The sequence below is a fragment of the Urocitellus parryii genome, chromosome 3 (assembly GCF_045843805.1).
Source record: "Urocitellus parryii isolate mUroPar1 chromosome 3, mUroPar1.hap1, whole genome shotgun sequence".
Lineage (NCBI taxonomy): Eukaryota > Metazoa > Chordata > Mammalia > Rodentia > Sciuridae > Urocitellus > Urocitellus parryii.
The window spans coordinates 85420088-85447769 of NC_135533.1; the positions used below are offsets into that span (position 1 = coordinate 85420088).

The 27682-nt window shown below is 32.3% G+C and overlaps 1 protein-coding gene across 2 annotated transcripts in view; it reads left to right on the forward strand.

Moving 5' to 3' along the window:
* Tax1bp1 (Tax1 binding protein 1) overlaps positions 1-27385 on the forward strand; it is a 69140-nt gene extending 41755 nt beyond the window's left edge. Inside the window, exons 9-18 of one of the 2 annotated variants that reach the window (XM_026407472.2) lie at positions 1182-1406; positions 2032-2178; positions 2665-2788; positions 3258-3361; positions 7355-7480; positions 10117-10188; positions 13351-13525; positions 13883-14025; positions 25444-25526; positions 26309-27385. In XM_026407472.2, the coding sequence (XP_026263257.2) occupies positions 1182-1406; positions 2032-2178; positions 2665-2788; positions 3258-3361; positions 7355-7480; positions 10117-10188; positions 13351-13525; positions 13883-14025; positions 25444-25526; positions 26309-26510 (1401 nt within the window). In that variant the 3' untranslated portion in view covers positions 26511-27385. The remainder of the gene's footprint in view (positions 1-1181; positions 1407-2031; positions 2179-2664; positions 2789-3257; positions 3362-7354; positions 7481-10116; positions 10189-13350; positions 13526-13882; positions 14026-25443; positions 25527-26308) is intronic. The other variant, XM_026407473.2, reaches the window with a different exon arrangement.
* Positions 27386-27682: the final 297 nt, after the last annotated feature.

A 27682-nucleotide genomic window follows, 5' to 3' on the forward strand; every position in this document is an offset into this window, starting at 1 on the left:
GAATTGTGACTCAGTGGTAGAGCATTTGTCTAGCCTGTGTAAGGCACTGGGTTCGATCCTCAGCACCACATAAAAATAAGTAAATAAAGATGTTGTTCATCTACAACTAAAATAATAATAATAGTAAATAAAGCTAAACAAAAACCAAAAGAAGTATATGACATTTAAAGTCAATAGTGAAACCCCAGGTTGCTCTTTTATTCCAGCAGATTGCAAATGCAAATATGAGAAGGGTATTTGATTTTTGAAGTTGAATAAGATGCTAAAATATCTCATATAAGTATAAAAATATATTTACATTTTAACTCAGAATACATATAGTGATTAATATTTAAAAATATTTATAGAATATGTGGATACCTTGCACTATGAGTACACATGTAGATCTTTCTTATTATAATAGCTGCATCGTATTCCTACTTTCATTTAATGGTTGTATAAGTATGTAATTGATACAAGTTGTTTACTATCATTAGCTTTAATAAACAGACTGAGATAAGCATCCTTATGTAGATATCTAGGTACACACCTAAATCTGCCAAGTCAGTATGATTGCAAGTTCAAGGTCAGTGTCACCAACTTACTGAGAACCTGTCTCAAAATATAAATTAAGAGCTGGGGATGTAGGTCAGTGGCAAAGCATACCTGGGTTCAATCCACAATACCAAAATAAACAAACAAACAAACAAACAGGTGTTGATATAGAATGGTAGATTAATATTTTGGTTGTCTTTTAAGTTAGAAAGTAGGAAATACCTTTAACTAAGATTTTTGGTATTAGAAAGTCTTTTAAATTATTTTATTGTAATCACAGAAAGTGTGTGTCAGTAGTTCAAGCTGGAGAGATTTGGGGGACATTTGAGTCTTGGGCACTTTCATTTAAGTCTTCAATTTAGACAGAACTTTAAGCACTGGATATGCCACTTGATGGCTGTATTTCAGTTTCTTTCTGTGTGAAATAGTAGTGGTCATACCATGTCTATGGTTGCTAGGTAGAAAATCTAAAACAATGTCACACATTTTAAATTTTTTATAGACATACTTCATCTATGTCATGTGTAGAAAAGCAATATTTAATTTAAAACTTTGGATCTCTTGAAGAAGGTATAAAATTGTTGTGCTTTTTGGTTTTTTTTACTTGAATGGTTTAATCACAGCAATAATTCTCTGCTTTTCTTCAGGAAGATTCATTTTCTTTAAAGGAGCAGCTTCGTAAAGCAGAGGAACAGGTTCAGGCAACTCGACAAGAAGTTGTCTTTCTGGCTAAAGAACTTAGTGATGCAGTAAATGTGCGAGATAAAACAATGGCAGATCTACATACTGCACGCTTGGAAAATGAGAAAGTGAAGAAGCAGTTAGCTGATGCACTGGCAGAACTTAAACTAAATGCTGTGAAAAAAGATCAGGTAAAGCAAGTCAACTTTGAATTAATAACCATAAACTCATGAAAACAGTAAATTATAATAAAATAAGTCAGATCAGATTTCTGACCAGAGAATTTTAAGTTTCCATTCATTCTGTTTAGTTATTGTAACTTCTTGGGTTGAAATTAATGTGAGCGTCAAGAAAACCTTCTGTAAGCACAATTCCCTATGGTTAGTAAAAGTTGTTCTGTTATTAAATATTTTTGATATCAGGTATATATTGCTTTGTTTGGAATTTCGTGTTTACTAGTTATATAAAATAGCTTATGGTACAGAGTTACAAAAAATTGTGCTGTGAATGGATAATTATGAATGTAATTCACTTCACTATTGTCATGTATGTAAGAAATTAAAAAAATAGCTTATAGTTACTTAAGAGAGTAATAATTATTCCTCAGGAAGTAGATTATTTGTAGTTTTTAAATGAACCTTAGTCAAAACATATAAATCTAGATTTATTAGGAGAATTGTTGTGGCACTATAGCCTAAACCCCAGAACAAATTAAAAAAAAACAAAACAGAAAGACATAAGTAAAAAGGAAGTTGGATTTACTATTACAACATGAAGTATCAGGTTTTTATCTTAGTGGCAATATTTGTTTCCTAGGACAAAACTGATACATTGGAACATGAACTGAGAAGAGAAGTTGAAGATTTGAAACTCCGTCTCCAGATGGCTGCAGATCATTATAAAGAAAAATTTAAGGAATGTCAGAGGCTCCAAAAACAAATAAACAAACTTTCAGACCAATCAGTAAGTATCATTGAATTCATATGAAAGTGGTACCATAGTTGTCTTATACTCTGTGATATAGATAATATTTTCCTGGTCTTCCGATTGAAATCTGAAAGCAGAAAATGGAGCAAGGAATGCATGCAGTAAAATAGGAAGGCTTTGTGAAAAAAATTACAGTTTAAGTATCAAATGTATAGATAAATTTAAGTATCACATGTATAAATATTGGTTTGTGGCCTTTTGAACATATTTTGACTTTGTAGTAGAAGCTTGAGATTTCTGTGAATGATTAGTTTTGGTAAATTCACAAGAAAAAGCAATGTGTTTTTCTTTTGCAACATTTGGATTGTAGGTGATGTATATCTTTAGTATTTGTTTGGCTTTTAAAACAAGGATAGCTTTGTGGATGTATAGGATTTCTTTTTTATTATTTACATATTTACTTAAAATGTCTAACAAATTCAATGACTTGATTTAATAGTTTATTGTTAACATCCCGAATAGGCCAACAATAATGTGTTCACAAAGAAAGTTGGGAATCAGCAGAAAGTGAATGATGCTTCAATAAACACAGACCCAGCCACTTCTGTGTCTGCTGTAGATGTAAAGCTGCCACTATCTTCTGCAGGTAAAAATCTTTTAGATTTTTTTGTGTAGTGTCCTGCCTTAAAAAGTATTAATATGACCAGGCGTGGTGGTATTGGAACATGTTTACTTAATAAGAGTTAGCAGGTGGTAATGAAGGACTGGAAGAATGACTTAAAAATGTATTCTTCAGAGTATATTTTTTTTCTTATTCTGTTACTCAGTTATCTAGAGAGAACAATTTTTGTGCCATTTTGGAACTACTTTTAGCAAATTATTAAAAAGAAAAAAGAACGGTGCATTCATTATTGAAAGTGAACTTGGTTCTGATATTTTAAAATTCTCATTCTCATTTAGAATTTATCTTTGTTTATTTAGGATATAAATAAATGTTTCTGTTCTTCAGTATTCCATTTTTACACTTTACAATTTACTCTTAAGTTTTTCTGAGCAAGACAATAATATAAGGGACAAAATACTTTTTAATGATCCTATTTTCTGTCTTGTTACAGCAGAGACAGATTTTGACTTGCTCTCCAAAGGTAAAGTCTGTGAAATGACCAAAGAAATTGCTGACAAAACAGAAAAGTATAATAAATGTAAACAACTCTTGCAGGTAAGTTAACTTTGAGTGAAGAAAGATTTATCAAATGTTAAATGGTTTAGCTAACCTTTATTAAGTTTTATTGATTTTTTTTTTTTCCAGCCCCATATACTGTTTCACTTTTGCCTTTGGGATGATGAAAGGAGGTGCTTTGTATTCTTGTTCATATAGGCCGTTGTGTAAAATCATTATCCCAAAATTAGTATTTTCTGTTCATATGTACTAAAATGTCCTTGTTTGGATAATGAACAAGTAATTAGTTGAGGTTGGAAATTTCTCCCTGTCTTTTTGTAATAATATATGGAAAATATTTGAATTTTATAATAAAGGGAAATACTTTTTTTTAAGTTTATTGTAAAAGGAAAAAGAAATTTAACATATCTCAAAAGTGACCCAGTGGACACATGGCAAAAGGGAATATTAACCAACTTGATTATTTTAAATAGCATCATTCAGACTTTAAAGTTTTGCATCCAGGTACTAGTCATACCTGGAGTATTTGAAGGATGAAGGAAATTGCTCCTCAGTTGTTTTGTGTTTGCATATGTGATTTTTGTGTGCTTAATTTGTGTATTTGTGTATTTCTGAGTCTGGGAAAAGGAAGGAAATTCTATAGAGCTACAGACTGAAAAGCATAGATTAGCTCAGTGTTACTATAATAATTTAAAACTTAAAAACATCATTAAAATCTTTATCAGACTTTAAACTAGACTTTTTTTTTCTTTTTTGTGGTGGTGGGAATCAAACCTAGGGCCTCACTTAAGTTAAGCAAGTATTCTATCGTTGATCTATACCCACAGCAGGCTCCTTCTGTAAAAGAGCTGATTAGCAGTATTAATAACATTGTAGTATAATGCATTACTCACATGTTTATAGTAATGCTGATGCAACGAAATCTACTGCACTTCAAGTCCTATAAAGGTATAGCATTTACAGTTATGTACTGTGCATAACACTTGATAATAAATGACTGTTACTGATTGATATATTTGTTTTACTAATACTATTATTTTAGAGTGTATACCTTCTGTTCATTTATATTAAAAAAAAAGACCTAAAAACTTTAAAATAGTGTGCCATGTTAACCAGCAACAGCTTCACAATCTCACATGTACTTCATCTTTCCATTGCATCATATTCTTTTGTGCTTCATTTAGTCTCATTTTGTTTCATTTATTGTGGCCCCTAAGTGTACAAAATTCACTACTTATATATTGTCAGTAAGAGGCCATGTTTAGTGATTGACTTGGAAACAAACAAAAGTAAAGACTGTGAAGGTAAAAAGTCAATGATCACCATTGATCACTGATCAGGCATGTTCTATTCCACTGAAAATATGATCTTCAAGAACAAGAACAGACAGAGCTGTTCTTAAAGGATCAATAAGGATCCACTTTATTGAAGGCAGCAAGATAATTCAAGAAGAGTATATATCAATTAAAAATTTCTAGAGATTTGAATTGAAGACCAAATATAGAAGCTTATCTGATTCCACACCATGATCACAACCAGCAAAAAGTTTATGTGTGATGTTGAAAGAAAAGGCTATATCCAGCTTATGAAGTTAAATTTGCTGCTAGCTCATTATTCATTACATAATGTAAAAGTAAGTGGTGAGTTTGCAAAGCACACCAAGTGCTGATGTGAAGGTAGCTGAAGAATTTTAGAAAATTCAAAATAAGCTGATTGTGGAGAAAAATTACTTGCCACAGCAAATCTTCAATATGAATGAAACCTGTTTTCACAACCACAAAGTCTCCTATCTAATGAGAAAGCAGTTCTCAGGATATATACCCATCATTAAGCAATGTGTGACTATAATTATTTGTAAGGGACTAAACTATCTTTAAGGATGAAACAATTCTGAATGAGTATTTAAAATTTTTTATTATATACCAATATTATTAAAAGAAGATATTATGTTTCTTCAAGTAAGACTTTCTGAAGGAACATCTAAAAATTAATTAATTAATTCATTCATTCATTCATTTATTTATTTATTTATTTTTGGTACTGGGGATTGAACTCAGGGGCACTTGACCACTGACCCACATCCCCAGGCCTATTTTGTATTTTCTTTAGAGACACGGTCTCACTGGGTTGCTTTGTGTCTCACCATTGCTGAGGCTGGCTTCAAACCCACGATCTTCCTGTCTCAGCTTCCCGAGCAGTTGGCATTACAAGTGTGCACCACCGCACCTGGCTTAACTTTTTTGAGGTACACTTTTTAAACCAATGAAGTACACATATATATGAAGTGTGCCATTTGATCAGTTTTGACCTACACGATCCAGAAACTGTCACCATATTGTCAAGATAATGAACATTTCCATTACTCCCCAATTTTTTTGTGCCTGTTTGCAACTTGGCTCTTTCTTCTATCTTCATTTTTCAGGAAAACATTCGCCTATTTTCTGCCACTATTGACTAACCTAACTTTTTTGTATGACTTTATAAAATGGTGTCATTATACTATGTTCTCTTTTCCTATCCTCTTTCAGCACAAATTATTTTAAAAATTGTCCATATTAATTGTTATATTGTTAGCTTATTCATGCCATTTCATTCCTGAGGTAGTATCCCATTTTATATATGTATTATAATTTGTTTATACATTACAAGTGGTTTGGCATTTGCTCAGTTTTTAATTGTTATGAGTAAAGTTGTTATGAACATTTGTAGATAAGCTTTTTTGTGACCGTAACAGTTTTTTGCTTCTTGTGGGTATATATCCAGGAGCAAAATGCCTAGGTGATAAGGTAGGCAACACATTGGTTAACTGTATGAGAAATCACCAGATTATTTTGCATAGTACTTTTGTACCATTTACATAGCCAGACTAATGAACGTATCATAATAATTTCATTGTGGTTTGAATTTGCATTTCACTGATGACTTAATGCTGAGCTTCCTTTCTTATGCTTGTCAGCTGTGTACCCTTCCCACCCTCCTTCGGTGATTATTTAGATCTTTTTTCTACTTTAAAAATTGTGTTGTTCATCTTGTGTTGTAGTTGTTCTTTATTCTAGATACAGTTTCTTTCTCTGCCATTTGTCTGTGGTGCATATTTTCTCCCAATCTGCCTTTTCATTTCTTTAATGGTGTTTTTAGAAAAGCAAAATTTTAATGACGGTTTATTAATCCTTCCATTATATTTTGTTCTTTTAAAAAATATTTGTTTAATCCAAAGTGATAAAGATTTTCTCCTATGTTATCTTCTAGAAGATTTTTGTTTTGTTTTTGTGGTGCTAAGTATTGAACACACAACTGAAAGCCTGCTAGGCGAAGCCTCTATTACACTTCCAGCCCATCTAGAAGTTTTAGAGTCAGGTTTTGCATTTAGTTCTGTGAACCATAGTTGATTTAGTATTATTTGTTTTCAAAGGTATTTCTTTCTCCATTGAATTACTCAAAAGTATACTTTTAAACTTCACCTTGAACTAAAACATTGAAAATGAAATGGTCATATATTGCCTTTTTGTCATGATTTCTAACTCCTTCCATAAGATGTTTTGGGTTATAAGAAAAAGCAATTGTATGAATACATGATTTCCCTCCATCCTTTTGTAAAGTCATAACTATTGTGAAGTATCATGTCACTGCAAATAAAAAGAACAGAGATAGTAAAAAGTATCTCCCTGATCCTGATCCCCAGATATGAGCTGTTAATAATGAAATTTATATTTTTCTATACATTACTGGCATAGATATCATATATAATTATATAAAACAAAAGAATGGATTATATTGTACTATTTTTGCAACATGCTATTCAGTGTAATTTGACATTTTTGTCTGCTTGGACATCTGCCTTCTAAATATATTTATACTGTTCCATTGTATGGATATAAAATGATTAATCTATTGATAGACATTTACTCCTTTTATGTTTATGCCTTTACAGCAGTGTTATGAAAAATATTAGTGCACATTTAAGTATGTTTGTGTATATGTTTACTTTATATGGATTTAAAATCTTTTGATAATTATACTAATTTTACTTAGGATGAGAAAACCAAATGCAGTAAATATGCTGATGAACTTGCAAAAATGGAGCTGAAATGGAAAGAACAAATGAAAATTGTTGAAAATGTAAAACTTGAACTAGCTGAAGTAGAGGACAATTATAAAGTAAGTTTAGCACTTGTATACAAACCTAAAGCATAGAACTTATTGTACCACCTGATGCTTTTGAAAATGTATTTTCTGTCATTTTCATCAACCTAATACACATTTTTAATATGGATAATTGAGATATCATTTTCTTCTATAAATGAAAATGGTGTGTATTTAGTTTCATTGAATGTAGATCATTCAGTGTGAACTGAGAAAAATGAATATTCATATTAATTGGTATTATGGCTTTAGTTCTGTGAATTCAGATAGCTATTAAAAATTTATCTTTTGGGCTTGGGTTGTGGCTCAGTGGTAGAACACTTGCCTAATGTGTGTAAGGCACTGGGTTTGATCCTCTGTGTACACCTACATTGAAGAGAAATTTTTTTTTAAAAAAATTATCTTTTAATTGTGCTTATTTTAAAGATTAAAAGCAATCATTTCATTATTCTCCTGCTTGCCTTTTTTTGGCAGGGGCTACGGGGATTGAACCCAGGGACTCTTCACTACTGAGCCACACCCACAGCCCTTTTTGTATTTTTTATTTTGGGATAGGGTCTCACTAAGTTGCTAGGGCTGGCTTTGAACTTGTAATCCTCCTGCCTCAGCCCGCTGAGTTGCTGGGATTATAGGTGTGTGCCACCATACCTGGCTTTATTTTTAAACAAACATGTATGTTAAATTATTTGGGGGCCTCAGTGGGTTTTATGTCATAATAATATATCATCAGTAAATCTTAAAAATTTTAAATTTATTTTAATTTAGAATATTTAGAATTTTAAAAATTATTCCCCAGTTGTCTTATTGTGATCCTAAATGAAGTTCTGCAAGGTAAATGATAAAATCTTAATTAAAATTATTTTTTGCCATTGTAACATAAGTGAGCAGAAAAATTCAAATGATAAATTATATCTATAAGAAGATTAGTAAAATATATTATTGGGCTGTCTAGCTAATTACTAAGTAGTAAAGTATTAGCTTTCTCGGGAATAAAGTGCAATATGATGTATTTTACAATATACATGTAAGGCCTGGGAATGTGGCTCAGTGACTTTCCTGGCATGCAGTCTAAGTGATTAAGTTCTGCTGTATCATAGCTACTTTTATCTGTATCTAATTTTTAAATTACAGTTATTTAAAGTTTCCTTTGTGGAAGCTGAAGAGAGCTAATTTTACTGGTGAACCTTCTATTCTTAAAATGATATTTCATGAATCATTATTGTTTCCGAGATTCCTGTGGATATTGTCTTCAGTGACACACAACTTCTGTTATTATTGTAAAGTGTGAATACTGAATATATTAAAATTTTTTGCATGTTGATGAGAAAAAATGGTTTGCTAAATATTTATTGAAACCTATTTAATGCCCTTCACTTTTGACACAAATATGGACTGAGTAGGTAAGGTAAAATGTGATAAAAGTTTCACGTGAATGATGTTTCAAGTACCCTGGGGTTGTTTCCAATCACATCTTTAGTAGGAAGATATTATGGAGAAACTAGACCTTTGAAAGACTGAACTGAAAGGGAGGAGAAGCAAAGTTAGGAAAAGGAAGAAGAATTGTTCTAAACAGACAGACAGTATTATACAGGTTTGGAGGTCAGATGTAGATAGCAGAGCTTGGGAACTAAAGCATTTGGACTCTTATTAATTGGAAACTGTTGAGTAATAAGGCTTTTAATATCTATAGATTAGATTTGAATGAAAGTTTGAAGCCAGATTTTGGAAGGCCTAAAATGGAATTTGGTACTAGTTTCTGTTTAGAATTTTTTAGGCTAAAAGGGACCCAACTAGAGTAGGTCCTTTCTGAAAATAATTTGGTAGCACTAAAGATGGTTTACATGTTGGAATATATAAACAGTTTAAAGGTGAGGGAATCGGGGAGAAATATTCTTCAGATGAATTGATAAAGGCCACCTCCTTTGAAAATACCTTCCCTGATCTAGTGCCATTGAATAGGATATAAGTCTTGTAAAGAACATATTAAAATGCATCTTTAGGGAAGAACTCTTGATGAGTAGATTTATTTGATTTTGCATCTGTTAATACTTATCCTGTAATAGGTGGTCAGTGGGTGGTGGATGAAGGAATGAATGACAGGGAGTAAAAGCATTGGGGAATGGAAGAAGAGGAGGAGGAAGTATTCTAACCATCAATGTTCTCTGATTTTGATGGTATCTTGTTAACAAATGTAGGAAAGAAGGCTTGGGACATTTTGTCTTTACAGTGAGGGAAGGACAGCAATGTGAATGTATCCAATCATCTATTTAAAAAGCAGATGTGGAACTTAAGAGAGAAATGATATACAAGTCAGTATTTGCGGATATTTTCAAGGCATGGAAAAAAGTGACTTTTCACAGAGATGCCAAAGAAACTTTGAAGAATACTCGTATGTGTGATTGAGAAGAAAAGGTAGACACAAAGGGCATGGAGAATGATAGTATTGATACAGTTTTACATAAACCAAAGGAATAATTTTAAGAATAAGAGGAATTTATTGATAACAATTCAGAGAAGCCAAAGAGTAAGCATTGAAGAAAATACATGGATTTGATAATATAAATTATTTTGATAGAATCATATGAATTAGATCTCAAATTGTAAGGAGGGAATATAAATGATGAAAAAAATTAATTTATTTCTTTATTTAGCTTCAGTTGGCAGAAAAAGACAAAGAAATAAGTGGTCTGACTTCACATTTGGAAAACCTCTCCAGAGAAAAGGTATTAAGCAATGTGCTTTTAAAAAAAAACACAAAAACTTTCATGTATTTACTTTAGAATATGAGAAAAATGCATGTGTTAAAAGTTATTAGTTTAGTCTTTGTTATCTATTTTGTGTTTAACAATGAACAAATTTTACAATATTCAAATATAAGAATATGTTGAAATTTAAAAAATTTTTGTGTGCTTATCTGGTTTTCTTTGTAATAGGAAATGCTTATGAAGTTGTAAAATTACTTAACTGCATTACCTGACATTCAAACAGAAAGGTGGTGTAGTATAGCATTTGTCAGAGGGGTACTTTGGTATGTGTCCCCATCTCTTTTCAGAGCTCTGTAAAGATAAAATTTTTCATAATAATACTATAGCATTACTTGGATTTTCCCCCCATAGTGTTAACATGTATACTGTTGGTATGAAAGCAATGGTGGAAAAATTGTTTGTGTGTTGTTATTAAGTTAGTAGCAACAAATCATGGTAGTAGTTGTATTCATTTTAACCTTGTACTTAACCCTGTATATAAAAAGAGGGGAAAGAGCTACTGAAACATGGATCTATAGAATGTAGCAAGTGATCATAATTAGTTGACTGTATAAATGAAAACAGCTCTTTTTAAAAACAAAATAATTTGTAATTTTACTAAGGCTTAAATTCAAATTACGTGTGCTATTTTGTTGATATGGTATTACTTCATTGAACTGTGCTAGTTTTGAGTCACTGGAGTGGAATAAATGGGTTCCTAATTTGACCCTCACAAGTTTTTGCATAAAAAATATTCTTACATTATATATAGCAGAAGAAACTATGGCTTAGTAAAGAGAAAAGTGACTTAACCCACTCACACAACACTAAAGTAGTTTGTACATTCTTCTTAACTCACACTGACATTGTCTACTAGGAACTTTTTCGTTCCCTCACTACTTATAGGTCTTCACTCCAATGTCATTTTTTTCCTGATTGTTCTGTGTACAAGTTGCAACCCACTACTCCACCAGTATGCTCTGTGCCTTTATTCTTTTTCCATCTCTGTAGGATTTATCACCATTTAACAGATCCTGTATTTTACTTTGTTTATTGTTTATCTTCCATTTTCTAGAATGTAAGTTTTATAAGTCAGAAAGTTTTGTCAGTTATTCATAAATCCCTAATGCTAGTAGATATTGAGTAAATGAGCAAATAAAAGGACTCATTATAGTTTATTTTACCTAATAGTTCCCTAGTATTTCTGTAGTATAATTTTTTAATAAAAACTAGTTTTTAGTAGTATAAAATCAATCTGTGTGTGTGTGTGTGTGTGTGTGTGTGTGTGTGTGTTGCAGGGGACTGGGGATGGTGTTACTGGGGATTGAACCTACGGCTGCACATGATAGGCAAGAGCTAATCCAGTGAGCTACATTGCACTTATTTACCATTTTTGTATCTTCGTATTACTTCAATTAATTGGCATAAATCCTTCTTAGAAATTTGAAAAGGGAAAAATTATAAAGCAAAAGCAACATAGTAAATAATGGAAAAATTTTTTTCATGGAAAATTGTTTACTATTACCAGAGAAAATTTTAAAATGTTCTTTAATATTAGTGTTTTTGCATATTGACAAGCCAGATTAGGGATATTTCTTGAGTCATATGTTCTGCTTTTTAAATATGGGCTGTTTGGACTGGGAATTAGCTCAGTTGTAGACAGAATTGTATGTATGTGTATATACATATACATGGGCAGGTTGTTCAGAACATTTGTATTTCCATGTACATTTTATAATCATCTATTTATATAGACTCTTACTAGGATTTTGATTGGGATTGCATTGAATTTGGGGGATATTAATAGTGTAAAAATACTATTTTCCAGCCTGTGAACTTAGTATCTCTCTCCATTTATGTTCTTTAATTTCTCTCAGCATTACTTTTTTGTTTTTAGTATATAGGCTTTGTTTATCTTTTGTTAAGATAAAATACTTAGGAATAAATCTTACCTACCGATTCTGCTTTAAGTAAAATTGTTTAAAATTTTATTTTCTAATTATTTGTTGCTGATAGATGGAAACAGTTCATTTTGTATTTTAACTTTGTATACTGTGACCTTGCTTTAATTTATTCATTCTCCTAGTTATTGTAGATGTGATAGGATTTTTCTACATACATGATTATGTCATGTGAATAAAGACAGTTTTACTTCTTTATTTTTAGTCTTCCTGCCTTAATCTGAAATTAATTCACTGGTTATTTTGAACAGAGGCTGTGAGAGCAGATATCCTTGCCTTGTATTTGATCTTCAGTAGGCTCATTTAATTTTTCACTATTAAGTTTTACTTTAAAAAAATTTTACACTAGGTTGCTGAGATTTTTTTAAAAAGCACGAATCTGTATTAAATTTGTAAAATATTTCTTCAGTATGATTTGTCCCCTTTATTTTTTTATTAGATGTTTTTATGGACACAGTACCTTCATTTTATTTTTATATGGTGCTGAGGATCAAACCCAGTGCCTCACATGAGCTATGCTCTCCCACTGCGCTACAACCCCAGACCCCTTTTATTCTTTTAACATAGTGAATTATATTTATTGATTTTTTTTTTTTGGATGTTAAACTGACTTCACATTCTCATTTGGTCATAGTGTTTGTTTTTTAATATTATTGATTTTTATTTGCTAATAAGAAGTTAAGGGTTTTTCCATTAATAATTTTAGGATGAAGTCAGTCATTTTTTTTCCCCCTTGATGTCTTTGTTTGGTTTTCATAGTAGAAGAATACTGGCTTTGTTAAAAAGTTGGTATATGTTTCTTATACTTTGAAAGAGTTAACAAAACAAGAAAAAAAATGAATTGCTTCCCTAGGGAATTCAATCAAATGTTTATAATTCTATATTAAGACTTTAAAATATTGTTAATACCTTTGAATAGTAAGAGATTAATAATTAGTTTCCTTAAATTAGTTCTATAACAAGGCACTTTTCAGCACAAATAAATTTGAAAATACATTGAGTTTTGTCTTGCTGTCTGATTTGTTAAATTTGGAAGGGGTATTTATGAGAAGTCTTTCCAGTTGCATATCTGAAACATAATAGGGAAGTAATTTTATTGTTATTTCAGCTAAATGTTTAATGTTGCCCTTATAAATGTTTGATTGCTTTTCTTATTTATCTTTGTTTTTGCTAATTTTAGGAACTTAAAAGGAATTTAGAAAATCAAACAGAAAAGAAAATGGAAGTCCATAGTTCCCAACAGATCTCCCAGTGTCTCAACACATGCTCAGAGCAAAATGGGCACGTTCATGTGCTGCCAAATGTACAACCAGTTCTGCAGTATGGTAATCCATATGCAACACAGGAAACAAGAGGTTATTGTTTTTGGCTTGGGGTTAGCTGAATCTGGATTTTTTTTTTCCCTTATATTTTCATGAGATTAGAGAACTCCTGGCACAATTTACTTTAACGGAAACATTTGTATAATTGGCAGTTTTAATGTTTAACACTATTAAGGGCAACATCCAGAAATGATGAACCATGCTTATTACATATAATTCAGTTTCTAAAATCACTTGGGTTAAAAATGAAAACATCTATTTTTTTGATGTAACAGTATGGTTTTTTATATCCTGTTTATCAAATCTATACATAGAGATGCTAATTGTAGTAAATAGTTTCATTCTACCCTTCTAAAATATGTATTTTTTTCTTTTCCAAAATTATCACAGATGGAGCAGATGGTGCTTTTTATCCAGATGAAATTCAAAGGCCACCTGTAAGAGTACCTTCTTGGGAAGACAATGTTGTCTGTAGCCAGCCTTCTCGAAACCTTAGTCGGCCTGATGGTTTAGAAGACCCAGAGGACAGCAAAGTAAGTTGAATTTCCATTGTCTGAATCTGCCCCAGAGTTGAAGGTATGTGCATGTTTGAAAAAAGTATATGCTAGGGTTTGCATAATTTTTGGAAAAATCTTGCTTGTATTGAAATTCAAAAATAAACTAATATTCTTCAGACTTTAGGATTTATATACTAAAGTCAAAGATTAAGATCAGAGAATGGTCTGAGACTATTGTAGTTACCAATATCTAAATCTTTTGTTATTGTTTTGGATAATGATGATTGAATCAGGGGTATTTAACCAATGAGGCTGCCTGTGAACTTCAGATCCTCCTGCCTCAACTGCTGGGATTACAGGCTTGTTCTACCAAGGAATCTAGGACAGATAGTTGAATCTTAATTATCATTAAGTGACTTACTACATTCTTTGTATTATAGATGTACTAGGCTGGAAGAAACAGTTATTATGATGCATACAGAAGCATAATATTGCACTTTTTATATCATACTGGAAATTTTTAAGGTAGAATCTTCATTAAAACTTCAGCCAGAAAAAGAGAATAGTGTAGGTATCATGTAGTAATTTTCTTTTTCAGAGAAATAATTTTTTAGATATCTTTATTTATGTAGCATTTCTGATTTTATGGCAGCAACCTAATATTGATAATAATGGAATTAGTTGTGTAGAATGTCATTTTTTAAAATCTGTATTTAAGAAATTATTTTCACCTTTTGAGAAATAGCTTTATTTTCAAAGCTGCTTTACTTTGGAAAGTATGTTCTTTTCTTCATAGCTCTTTTTGGATTTCCTGTGTATTAAGATCAGTTTAAAAGAAATGCTTTTTATGCTCTTTGCAAGTACAGTGGTATCATGACCTGTTTCTCATTTAGTCTAGTTTGCTGCATTTAATTGCTATTAACCTTTGCAGAAACTGATCAGTGTTCAGACAGGCATGATTTTAGCCCTGGTGCTCAACACCCATAATGGAGAAAAATGTATTTCTCTCTCCTGCCTTTTGGCCTCCTATGTCCATTACTGGGAATAATTAGGGAAACTGTCAGAACTTTTGTAGCCTATTTAAGGTCTAGAGTATCATCTTACTGCTTTTTCACACCTTTACTTCACATTTTGCATATTTAATCTGATCATCTTTGGCACAGATGTTACATGTGACAAGCCCTTCTCTTCCGCAGTCATCTGCTTCAGTTTAATTAGCAGAATGTTCTTTCTGATCTGTGTGCTTTGCCCTCCTGCAAACCCATGAGAAGCAGTGTTAGAGGCTTGTGCTCATTTGCTGACATGCTTAGATTTGGTAATGAAATAAAAGGACTCTTAATATGCATACCAGAGTAATTGTATTTTGCAATCAGATTTTTCTCATTAAAGAGCAATTTTATGCATACTCAAAACTTTTAAAAATTCTTGTTATTACACAACAAAAATCACTTGAAAGTGAAGTGTTTTAGTAAGAATATGGAAAGCAAATTTGAATTGACCTGTTCCTTCTGTTTCTTTCCCCTGGGAGTGATTAACAGCCACAGGCCCCAGTGAGCACCTTTGAATTAGTGTTGAGGTGGCCTACGTCAATGCCTATGCCTGCTGTCTTTCTTCCCTTCTGTACCAGAATCTGTAGTCAACACTCAGATCAAAAGCTTTTTATGACTCCCATTTTCCTAATAATTGCAGTAACTATAGCATCATAATTATTATGGTGGTGGCAGTAAACATTTCTGTACTGTTTGTCAGCTAATGCTAAACTTTATATATAGTAGCACATTTGTTATTCATAGCAGTCCTAAAAGGGTGGAAACTATCACTATTTTATGGTAGAGGAAAACTGAGAGAAGATTAAATAGTCCCAAACCACACAACTGGTGAAGGGAGGAGACAGGATTTGAACCTCCTCAGTTTGGCTGTGAAGTGTGTATCAAATAAGATTATGCCAGACATTACCATACTTTTTCAATTCAAGGCAACCTTAAGATCTCAGAATTTTATTTTTTTCCACAGCAACCCCTGAGCCAAACAAAACACCTAACAGGTATTTATCTCCTATCAGATTTAGTATTCATTTGGAAAAGTAGCGTGCACACACACACTAAATTTTTCTTTTGATTCTTTTAATTTTTATTTATTCTTAAATAACTGTGGTTACTAATGGCATGTGGGTAACTATTGGCTACCGTATAACTTCTCAAGCCTTGGAATCACATGGGACAAGCCACTCTTATTTCCTGTTTCACATTGTTTTGTGTTTTTTTTTTTTTTTTTTTTTTTTAACATGGCACTTGATTTATATCACAGCACCTGACAAAGACTTTGCTTCTCAAAGCCAGGATGTCACTAAAAGCAATGTAGTACTATCTGAAGTTGAAACTGAGTGGTCTTGAATGGTTATTCACATGTTATCTGACAAATGTTGAGTATTTCTGAATATTTAATATCCCTAAGAAATTAAAATTATATCACAGATTCCCTCTGATTTTCCTTTGGTACCCCCTTAGTACCTTCATAGCCTACTTTTTGGGACCATGGGCCTAAATTAATTACAACTCAGAAAATGGGGTTTGCAGAGTAGCAGTAGTGGTATCTCCTAGGAGTTTGCTGGAAATGCAGAATCTTCTACGCTGCTCCTGAAGTTTGTATTAGACTGCATATAACAACATCCTTAGGTGATTATATGCTCAGTAAAATTTGGGATGCATAGGTCCAAACTGTCTCCTTTCATTAGAAAAGTCTTTTTTTTTTTTTCCTCTTCTTTAATGCCCATTCTCTTTTCTACTTGTTTTCATGCCTTTCTTGTTTCCTTCTATCTTCATCCTCACTCCACCCCCCTAATTTAAAGAAAAGAAACATAAGGCTCACACATTTTATTAATGTGAGGTTTGTTTGCAGCTTTCCACATGAGTCTTTCACAGTGAACCCCCAAACTGAAGATACTTTTGATATATATTTATTTGTGGCATGTTTTTAGCATTTATTCTCAGAAGGGCCTGTGATTCACAAAGGGTCTGTGACTTCAAAATTATTAAAAAAATGACAGCTTGAAAGAATCAAGGCCTCTTATTTATTTTTCATGGAACATTGTTTGAGTTTACTTTTCTCAAATTTTGCCATTTTCACATATTGTTTTAAAAATTATATTTTAGTGTTTTCTGTTTATGAATTAGTATGTAATTATAGTCAATTCATTTTTATTAGTGCCACAAGAGTTCAATGGAAAAAGAATAATCTTTGCCATGAATGGTGTCGGGAAAATTATATCCCTGCCTCACACAATACAAAGATTAACTCAAATTAGAGGACCTAAATGTGAGAGCTAAAACTCCCAAGATTTATTTCTCTCTATATATTTTTTGTTTGGATTAGGCAATGGTTTCCTAGATGACACAAAAAAAGCATAGGTAACATAGGAAAAAAAATAGATAATATACATTATAAAATGTTTTGAATTAATTCTATACTGTTCGTTTAATTGGGGGATTCTGGGGATTTAACCTAGGGGCCTTCTACCATTAAGCTACATCCTTAGCCCTTTATTTTTTATTTTGAGACAAGGTCTTGCTAAGTTGTCCAGAGTGTCCTTGAACTTGTGATTCTCCTGCCTCAGTTTCCCAAGTTGCTGGGATTATAGGGATGTGCCACTGTACCCTTTTTACATATACAGTTATTTCTACCTGGTAAAACGTATCTAGTTGGTATCTCCTAATGCTAAATTTTACCTTTTCCATAACTATGTAGTGTCTTTGATATAGTAGGGGCTATTTAAACGTTTGAGATCAGTGATTTTAGTTAAAGAAATGCATTTGTTTCTTTTTTTCCTAGTAAACTATTTAAAATTCAGGTAATCTTAGAAAAGATGACAACTTTATTGAGAGATAATTCACATACTTTATAATTTACCATATAAAACATATGATTCAGTAGTCAAATGACTCTGCAACTGTCACCTCCTCCCACACACAGCTTGTAACTGTTAGCAGTCAACTCTCCCTTCTATTCTTTTGTTCTCCCAGCTGAGGAAACTTGTAGTCTGCTTTATTTTTTAAATAGATGTGCCTATTTTGGATATTCAGTTATATAAATCAAATCATATTATTTGTGGTTTTTTGGGTCACTTAGTATGTTTTCAGAGTTTCCCATTTTTACTATGCATTCATGTTTATCATGAAGAACATACGTGGTTCCTTTTTATTGCTGAATTCAGTCATGTTTTCAGTATACATATATTGTATATTCATCTGTTGATGGACATTTAGATTATTTTCACTTTTTGGCTGTTGTGAAATAGTGCTGTTCAGAACATTTGTGTACAAAGTTTTATTTGAACACCCTTTTACTTTTGGGAAAGTGAATTGCTAGGTCAGTTTTAATGGTAATTGTTGGTAAAATTCCTTAAGAGTAAAATTGCTGGGTCATGTGTTAACTGTTTATTTAATCTTTTGAAGAGCTGCCTAATTGTTTTCCACAGTGGCTATATGATTTTACATCAGTATGAGGGTTCCAATTCTCAACATCCTTGTTATACTTGTTATTGTGATTCTTTGGACAGGGGCAAGGGTTGGGGAGCAGTGCTGGGGATTAAACCCAGGGCCTCAGGCATGCTAGGCAAGTCTACTACTGATCCACATCCCTAGTCCTTGTCTTTTTAATTATAACCCATTATAGTATGTGTATAGTGGTACATCCTTGTGATTTTGATTTGCGTTTCTCTTATGCCTAATGAGGTAAGCATCTTTTCATTTGCTTTTGTATGTTCTCTTTGTATGTTCTCTTTACTTTCTTTATTTTACTCTTTATAGCACTGAAGTTTAAGTTTGGTGAAGTCGAATTTATCTGTTTGCTTTGTTTATATCTAAGAAATTCTTGCCTCTTAAGATTTTTCATTTTTACTCCTATGTTTTCTTCTAAGGATTATAATTTTTAGCTCTTTAAATTTGGACTTTGGTCCACTCTGAGTTAATTTTGAATGTGGAGAAAAGTAACAGTTTGAAATCTATGGGGATCTTGGAAAATTATTTGCTGATTTTTAAATTACTTTTAAAGTTATCAAGTGTTAACAGTTCAGTGTTATTCCTCCATTGACAGATACATTATTCTGGTAAAGCTTAAACAATAACATCTCATAAAAGGAGAAATATTTATTATTTTTATTTATTTAATATTATATTTTATTTTATTATTAATGATAATAAAAATTTTGAGAGGTCAAGATATAATGTTCTCTTAATTAAATGTTACCCAGAATTTTTATTGATACTTCCTTTTCTCTTATGTAATGTCTTCAGCCTTAGTAAATGTATACATTTTTAAAGAATGAATGCTTTTGAATTAGAATAATAATTACTGAGTTAAAAAGTTTTATTAAGTAGTGAGACATCTCCCTTGACATTTATTAATTCCTGAATGTACTTAAAATATTTCAATTAACAATTCCTAGTAAAAGTAGAATCATGACACAGTTTAGAAATACTGAATAGTTGTAATAGTTGTAATAGTCTGGATACTAGTAATTCAGGTGTTGTGACTTAGTTGTTAACCTCTGGATGTATATTGCTAAAATTTTATCATGGCCTTTTTAAAAATTGAAGTAGAATACATATAATATTTGCCATCTCAACCTTGTAGGTGTACAGTTCTATATGTTATATACATTCACATGGTCATACAGCTAATCTCCAGAAACTTGGCATCTTGAAAAACTGAAACTTCATACCCTTTAATCACATCCACTTTACCCTACCCCAGCCCCTAGCACCCTTCTTTGATTTCTTTGAATCTGACTACTCTAGGTATCTGATGTAAATGGAATCATACAGTTACTTGTCTTTTTGTGACTGGTTTATTTCACTTAGCACAGTGTCTTCAAGGGTCATCCATATTGTAAATATGTTTGAAATTTCTTTCCTTTCAGTAAGGCTGAATAATATTCCTTTATGTAGAATTGTTACATGCGTCCATCAATAGACATTTGAGAGTTGTTCATGTCTTTTGGCTATTGAGAATAATGGTGCTTTGAATGTGGGTATGCAAATACCTGTTCAAGTCCCTGCTTTTAATTCTTTTGATTGTATATTCAGAAGTGAAATTCCTGGATAATATGGTAATGCTAGTTTTAGTTTTTTGAGGAGTCACTATATACTGTGATCTAATCCTTTTTTTTAGTTCACAGAAGGTTAACCCATTGTAAGACTATTTCTAATGTCCAACATCATTATATACTTTATATAAGAAAAATGTTTTCATATAGAGTATATTTGAAGCATCTAATGAGAACCATGTAATGAGAAGATTGGGGGTTTCAAATAGGTTTCAGTTTACAATAGCTTGTTTCCTGTGCCTAAAAATCAATTTGTAATAGAAATAGTATTATACTGATGAGTCTAAAGGCAATTTAAAGGGTTTGGAACTTTTTTTTGAAGGTTTTAAAATACTACTAACAAAAGTGTTGGTTTTTCAAGAAAGTTCTTAATAATTTGAAATTGTTCATAAACAGATTTCAATATGATATTCCCAATAATTTGCTTATAAGATTATTTTAACAGATTATTAAAAAAATTACAAGATTATTTTACTAGCTACAGGTAAGTCTGATATTAATCCTTTCAGATTTGTAACTTTCAGTGCTGACTTGGTGGAAATCTTTGCAAAATAGAGTACTTGCTGTGTAATTTTGTGTTCTCTCAAATAATATGTATTATAATCTTGATTTTAAAAATTTTAAAAATTAACGTTAAACAATGTCATGATCTTTAAAGATGTATAGTAAAGCTGTGTGATCCAGTGTTGAAATACCCTTGGATGTTTAGAGTTCTTCTTCTTTTCTCTTTTCACTGAAGCTGTTTTTTTGTTGCTAATAGAGGACCTGCTTTAATAGCCTCACTTCCCAGTCTGATTTGCTATTTTTAATCTATGCGGTTTGGGAAATGAATTAACAAAGCTTGATGAGTAGAATAAGATAAGTTTATTCTTGGGCCAAGATTTAATTAATCATTTATTTTTAGTTCTTTTATTCTAATTTGTTATACATGACAGTAGAATTCATTTTGACACATAACACATAAATAGAGTATAATTTCTCATTCTTCTGGTTGTACATGCTATAGAATCACACCAGTCGTGTACTCATGTATATACATAGGGTAATAATGTCTGATTCATTCATTCCTCCCAGCCTCCACACCCCTCCTCTCTGTCTGATCCAGAGTACCTCTGTTTTTCCCTAGCCTTGCCCTCATTATGAATTAGCATCCGAATATCAGAGAAAACATTTGACCTTTGGTTTTTTGGGATCATTCTCCAGCTCCATTCATTTACTGGCAAATATCATAATTTCATTCTTCTTAAAGGCTGAGTAGTATCCCATTGTGTATATATACCACATTTTCTTTTCTTTTTTTTGACATCTTTTTCTTTTTATTTTACTGTTTTTTTTATTTATATATGACAGCAGAATGCATTACAATTCTTATTATACATATAGAGCACAATTTTTCATATCTCTCGTTGTATACAAAGTGTAGTCACACCAATTTGTGTCTTCATACATGTACTTTGGATAATAATGATCATCGAGTTCCAGCATCATTTCTAACCACATGCCCCCTCCCTTCCCCTCAAACCCCTCTCCCCTATCTAGAGTTTGTCTATTCCTCCCATGCTCCCTCTCCCTATCCCATTATGAATCAGTCTCCTTATATCAAAGAAAACATTCAGCATTTGATTATTTGGGAATGGCTAACTTCACTTAGCATTATTTTCTCTAACTCCATCCATTTACCTGCAAATGCCATGATTTTATTCTCTTTTATTGATGAGTAATATTCCATTGTGTATATATGCCATATTTTTTTTATCCATTCATCTATTGAAGGGCATTTAGGTTGGTTCCACAGTTTAGCTATTGTGAATTGTGCTGCTATAAACATTGATTGGCCGTGTCCCTGTAGTATGCTGTTTTTAAATCCTTTGGGTATTGATCAAGGAGAGGGATAGCTGGGTCAAATGGTGGTTCCATTCCCAATTTTCCAAGAAATCTCCATACTGCTTTCCATATTGGCTGCACCAATTTGCAGTTCCACCAGCAGTGTATGAGTGTAATACCACATTTTCTTCATCAATTCATCTGTTGAATGACACCTAGATTGGATCCATAGTTTAACTATTGTGAGTTGAGCTGCTGTATACATAGAAGTGGCTGCATCACTGAAGTATGCTGATTTTAAGACCTTTGGGTATAAATCAAGGATTTGGATAATTGGGTCAAATGATGGTTCCATTCCAAGTTTTCTGAGGAATCTCCATACTGCTTTCCATAATGGTTGCACCAATTTGCAGTGCCACCAACAATATATGAGAGTAAATTTCTCCTCACATCCTTGCCAATATATATTGTTACTTGTATTCTTGATAATTCCCATTCTGACTGGAGTGAGATGAAATCTCAGTGTAGTTTTAGTTTGCATTTCTGTAATTGCTAGAGGTGTTGAACCTTTTTTCATGTATTTGTTCACAGATTGTATTTCTTCTTCTGTGAAGTGTCTGTTCAGTTCCTTAGTCCATTTACTGATTGGGTTATTTGTTTTGTTTGCTGTTAAGTTTTTTGAGTTCTTGGAGATTAATGCTGTATCTGAGGTGCGTGTGATAAAATTTTCTCTCATTCTGTAGGCTCTCTTTGTTATTGATTCCTTTGCTGAGAAGAAGCTTTTTAGCTTGAATCCATCCCATTTATTGATTCTAGATTTTACTTCTTGGACTTTGGGAATCTTGCTAAGGAATTCAGATCCTAGGCTACTTTTTCTTCTATTAGGCAGGCGCAGAGTCTGTGTTCTAGTGCCTAAGTCTTTGATTCATTTTGAGTTGAGTTTCAGGCAAGGTGAGAGAGAGGGGTTAATTTCATTTTGTTAGATGTAGATTTCCAATTTTCCCAGCACCCATTTGTTGAATAGGCTGTTTTTTCTCCATTGAATATTTTTAGTGCCTTTGTCTAGTGTGAAATCAACTGCATTTGTGTGAGTTTGTCTCTGGGTCTTCTGTACATTGGTCTACTTGTCTGTTTTGGTGCCATACCATGCCATTTTGTTACTATGGCTCTGTAGTATAGTTTAAGGTCTAGTATTGTGATGCCTCCTGTTTCTTGATAAGGATTACTTCGGCTATTATGGGTCTTTAATTTTTCCAAATGAATTTCACGATTGCTTTTTCTAATTCTATGAAGAATGTCATTAGGATTGTAATAGGAATTGCATTAAATCTATATAACTTTTTTGTTATTATGGCCATTTTTACAATATTAATTCTACCTATCCTTTTGTAGTATGGCCATTTTGACAATATTAATTCTATCTATCCAGGAGCATTGGGAGGTCTTTTCATCTTGTAAGGTCTTCTTCAATTTCTTTAGTGTTCTGTAGTTTTTATTGTAGAGGTCTTTTACTTTATTTGGTCGATTGATTCGCAAATGAATTTTTTTTTTTTAAGGCTGTTGTTAATAGGGTAGTTTCCCTAATTTCTCTTTTAGTAGATTTATCGCTGGTGTATAGGTACATGTTTGGTTTAAGGATGTTGATTTTTATATCCTGCTACTTTCCTGAATTCATTTATTAGTTCTAGAAGTTTTCTGGTGTGGAATTCTTTTGTTCTTCTAACTATAGAATCAAGTCATTAGCAAATAGTAATAATTTGAGTTCTTCTTTTCCTATTCATATCCCTTTACTCTGGCTGCAGTTTCAAGGACAGTGTTGAATAGAAGCGGTGAAAGAGGGCATCCTTGTCTTGTTCCAGGTTTTGGAGGGAATGCTTTCAATTTTTCTCCATTTAGAATGATGTTGGCCTTGGGTTTAGCATATAGAGCCCTTAGAATGTTGAGGTATGTTCCTACTATCCCTAGTTGTTTTAGTGTTTTGAACATGAAGGGGTGTTGTATTTTGTCACATGCGTTTTCTGCATCTGTTGAGATGATCATATGATTCTTTTCCTTAAGTCTATTGATATGATGAATTATGTTTATTGATTTCTGTATGTTGAACCAACAGTGCATCCCTGGGATGAACCCCACTTGATATGGTGTAGTATCTTTTTAATAATGTTTTTGTTGATTGATCATTTTGAATATCAATGACATGAGAGATTTCATTGATGAATTGGCTCTTCAAAGACAATGCATATTTTCTGATTCTGAGCTATCAGGTGATTTTTTTGTTGTTGAATTTCACAAGAAATTGCCATTTTTCATTGTAACATCTCCAATGCCACTTCCCTTGGATTAGAAAATAGGTGATAAAACATAACTAGAATAATAGGGTTATCATTACCATATTTAGAAAGTGTAAATTGCTTTTGCTCTCCTTCCCCCCACTAGGATTTAATGAGCAGGGGTAATAATGTATCTGATAGAATGTGTGTGGCATCTTAGCCTGCAGTATACTATACTCTAGGCTTATTCACGAAAGCACAAAATTGATGAATGCAGTCTTATGAAAATGATCACTCAGTCTGTGGAATGATTAAATAGTCAGTAAAATTAATTACAATTAATAGGTTTGAATGGTTTTGGTTTTACCTTCATTCACACAGATACATGTGATATGTCTCCATTTCACTAAATACTGTTCTTGTACAGTAGTATACCCTTATCACTGGTTTCAGTTATGTGCAGTCAGCTGTGGTCTGGATATATTAAATGGAAAATTCTGGAATTAATCCATACTTTTAAAATTATGTGTTGTTCTAAGTAGCATGGTTTTTAATTACCTATAGTCTTAATCTCACACACAACCTGAATTATCCATTCGTACAAGTGTTATCTACCCTGTATAAGTTACCTGCCTCTTAGGCACCTAGTAGCTATCCCAGTTTTTAGATCAACTGTGAGAGTATCACAGTGTATATGTTCAAGTAATCCTGTTTTACCTAATAAGGGAACTAAAGCACTAGAGAAATTGATGCTGGCAATTGGAATATGCTAAAGGGAAACTGAATTGCTTCCTTTAAATGAAAAGGTGAGAATGTTCAATAAGATTTTTTGAGAGAAAGAGACCACGTTCACATAGCTTTTGTTAGAGTATACTGTTTTATGTTACTTTATTATTGTTGTTAACCTTTTACCATAACTCATCTAGAAATTATCATATGTATGGTATGTATATATAGACAATAACAATTATTTGCAGTTGGGTAGTATCCTCAGTTTCATGCATCCACCACAGATCCTGGAAAGTATGCCCTGTGGGTATGGGGAGTCCTCTTTTTTAAGAAGTTCAGACTGTTAGTACATAGTGAAATATTCTGTAAAGTTCACTGTCAAACATATTTATATGAAAGTCTAATTAAATGATAATTAAGGTATAATTTTCTTCCTTTGTTCTGTCAATTTGCTTATTCAAATTAAGGAATTGATAGTTGGTTTTACATTTCTCAAAAATGTTTTAAAATTATTTTCTTTCTGCTTAGGAAGATGAAAATGTACCCACTGTTTCTGATCCACCAAGTCAGCATTTACGTGGGCATGGAACAGGCTTTTGCTTTGATTCCAGGTAGGTTTTTTCTTTTCTTTTGTAGAATTACATGGATTAAGACTAGTGGTTCTCAAAGTGTTGTTGGTCCTGGGAATTTGTTAGAAATGAAAGTTCCCAGTGTGTGGCCTACAGAATCAGGTATATGGCCTAGCAATTCACTGCCCTCTGGATGATTCTGATACGTGCAATCCTTTGAGAAACAATGTCATATTAACTTGGCTATTGAACCAAATGGGCACTGTTGAATTGTATTTGCCCTTATAGTTTTACAATAGACATTTCCTATTAGTTAAAAGTGGAGGAATTTGCTGGGTGGGTGGCCTGTAATCCCAGTGGCTCAGGAGGCTGAGACAGGAGGACTGCGGGTTCAAAGCCAGCCTCAGCAACAGCAAGCACTAAGCAACTCAGTATTACCCTGTCTCTAAATAAAATACAGAATAGGGCTAAGGGTGTGGCTCAGTGGTTGAGTTTCCCTGAGTTCAATTCCCAATACTACCACCTCCAAAGGAATTTTTGGCACTAAGCCTCACTTCACACAATGCTAGTGGTTTTTAATGAAAAAGGTTTTGTTTATCTAATTATAGATTAAACTTAAAGGCCTTATAAATAGATACACAATTATCTATAGTCAGCATTGAGAAGCAGGAAAAAGGCTTCTGGAGTAACTAAAGGCTTTCAAGATACATTGTTCAATAGGAATGTCAGCTAACTTGATAAATGTAACATTGTCATGTACTGACCATTACTGCTGTTAAAAATTTATTAGAAAATCTGTAATTCTTCATTTTCCTTTCTTTAAGCTTTGATGTTCACAAGAAGTGTCCTCTTTGTGAACTAATGTTTCCTCCCAACTATGATCAGAGCAAATTTGAAGAACATGTTGAAAGCCACTGGAAGGTGTGCCCAATGTGCAGCGAGCAGTTCCCTCCCGACTATGACCAGCAGGGGTTTGAAAGGCATGTTCAGACCCATTTTGATCAGCATGTTCTAAACTTTGACTAGGTACTTTTTATTATGATTTAATACAATTTAGCAATTTAAAAAAAGTCACTTCAAATAGACCACTAAGAAGACCACAAGGCACCACTTTCACGCATCCTCTACCATACTTTTCCAACAAAGAGCTACTTTGAGTTTGGTGTTGCTAGGGTCAGAGTCAGTCTTTGGCTTATCAATAAATATAATTTTAACCTAACTATTAATCTTACTTGCTTTAAGAAAAGAAGTTCTTGTGTGTTTATATCTTTATTTATTCTCATTTGCAAAATTGTATGAAAAAAGGATACAGGAATTATTTTAATGTTACTGCACTGAAAAAAATTATATATGTAATAGTGTGCTAGATTACTTAGCAGAATATTTACAAGTTTCTGTTGATCTTGTTGATTGAGCATGATTACTAAATATTATGTAATAAAAAACATTGATCATAACAGTTTTTCGAAGTTAATTCTTTGAATATATATATATATATATATATAAAGTCCATAATTTAGCTCGTGAAATAATAGTTCTAAAATTTTCTTTAGAAATGAAAGTTCAGGTAGAATGAGATCACATGCTTGCAAATACCCTTTTTATATATGAAATGTTGGCTTTAGGAATTAATAGAAGGCATATTTTGCTAATTTTATGACAAAATTTAGAATAACCAAATGACTATTTTTAAACTGCGTTGAATTTGTATTTATAACTAATGGGGAAAGGGAACAAGTCAGTACAATTTGTTTTCATATTGAATGACCTCATAACAGTGTTTGTGGCATAAAAATCGGAATATGTCAGTATCTTTTTCACATTTTCCTGATGAGAATATAAATTTGAAATAACATTTTCAGTGATTAAAAATGTAAATGCATAAACCCAAATGAAAGTAATGTGTTTCTTTAGTTGTGTCTGCTGTGCAGTCCCAATTAACATTAAAGAAGACACATAATTTCTTTGTCAAATTTATTTGCAGTAGTTTTTCACTAACCTAGCATTTTGGGCACATTTTTTTGGCCTTTAAAAAACTTAGGAACTGTATTTCTTTCTCTTTATGTCAATGTTAAGAATTTAACATTTACTGTTTTGGTAGTTATCCAAATGTTGAGACTTACTTTGAGCAAACTGTTAATCTACTATTGACTTCTGGGGTGCTGTATGTGAACTGCATGCATATCATGTTGCTTGTA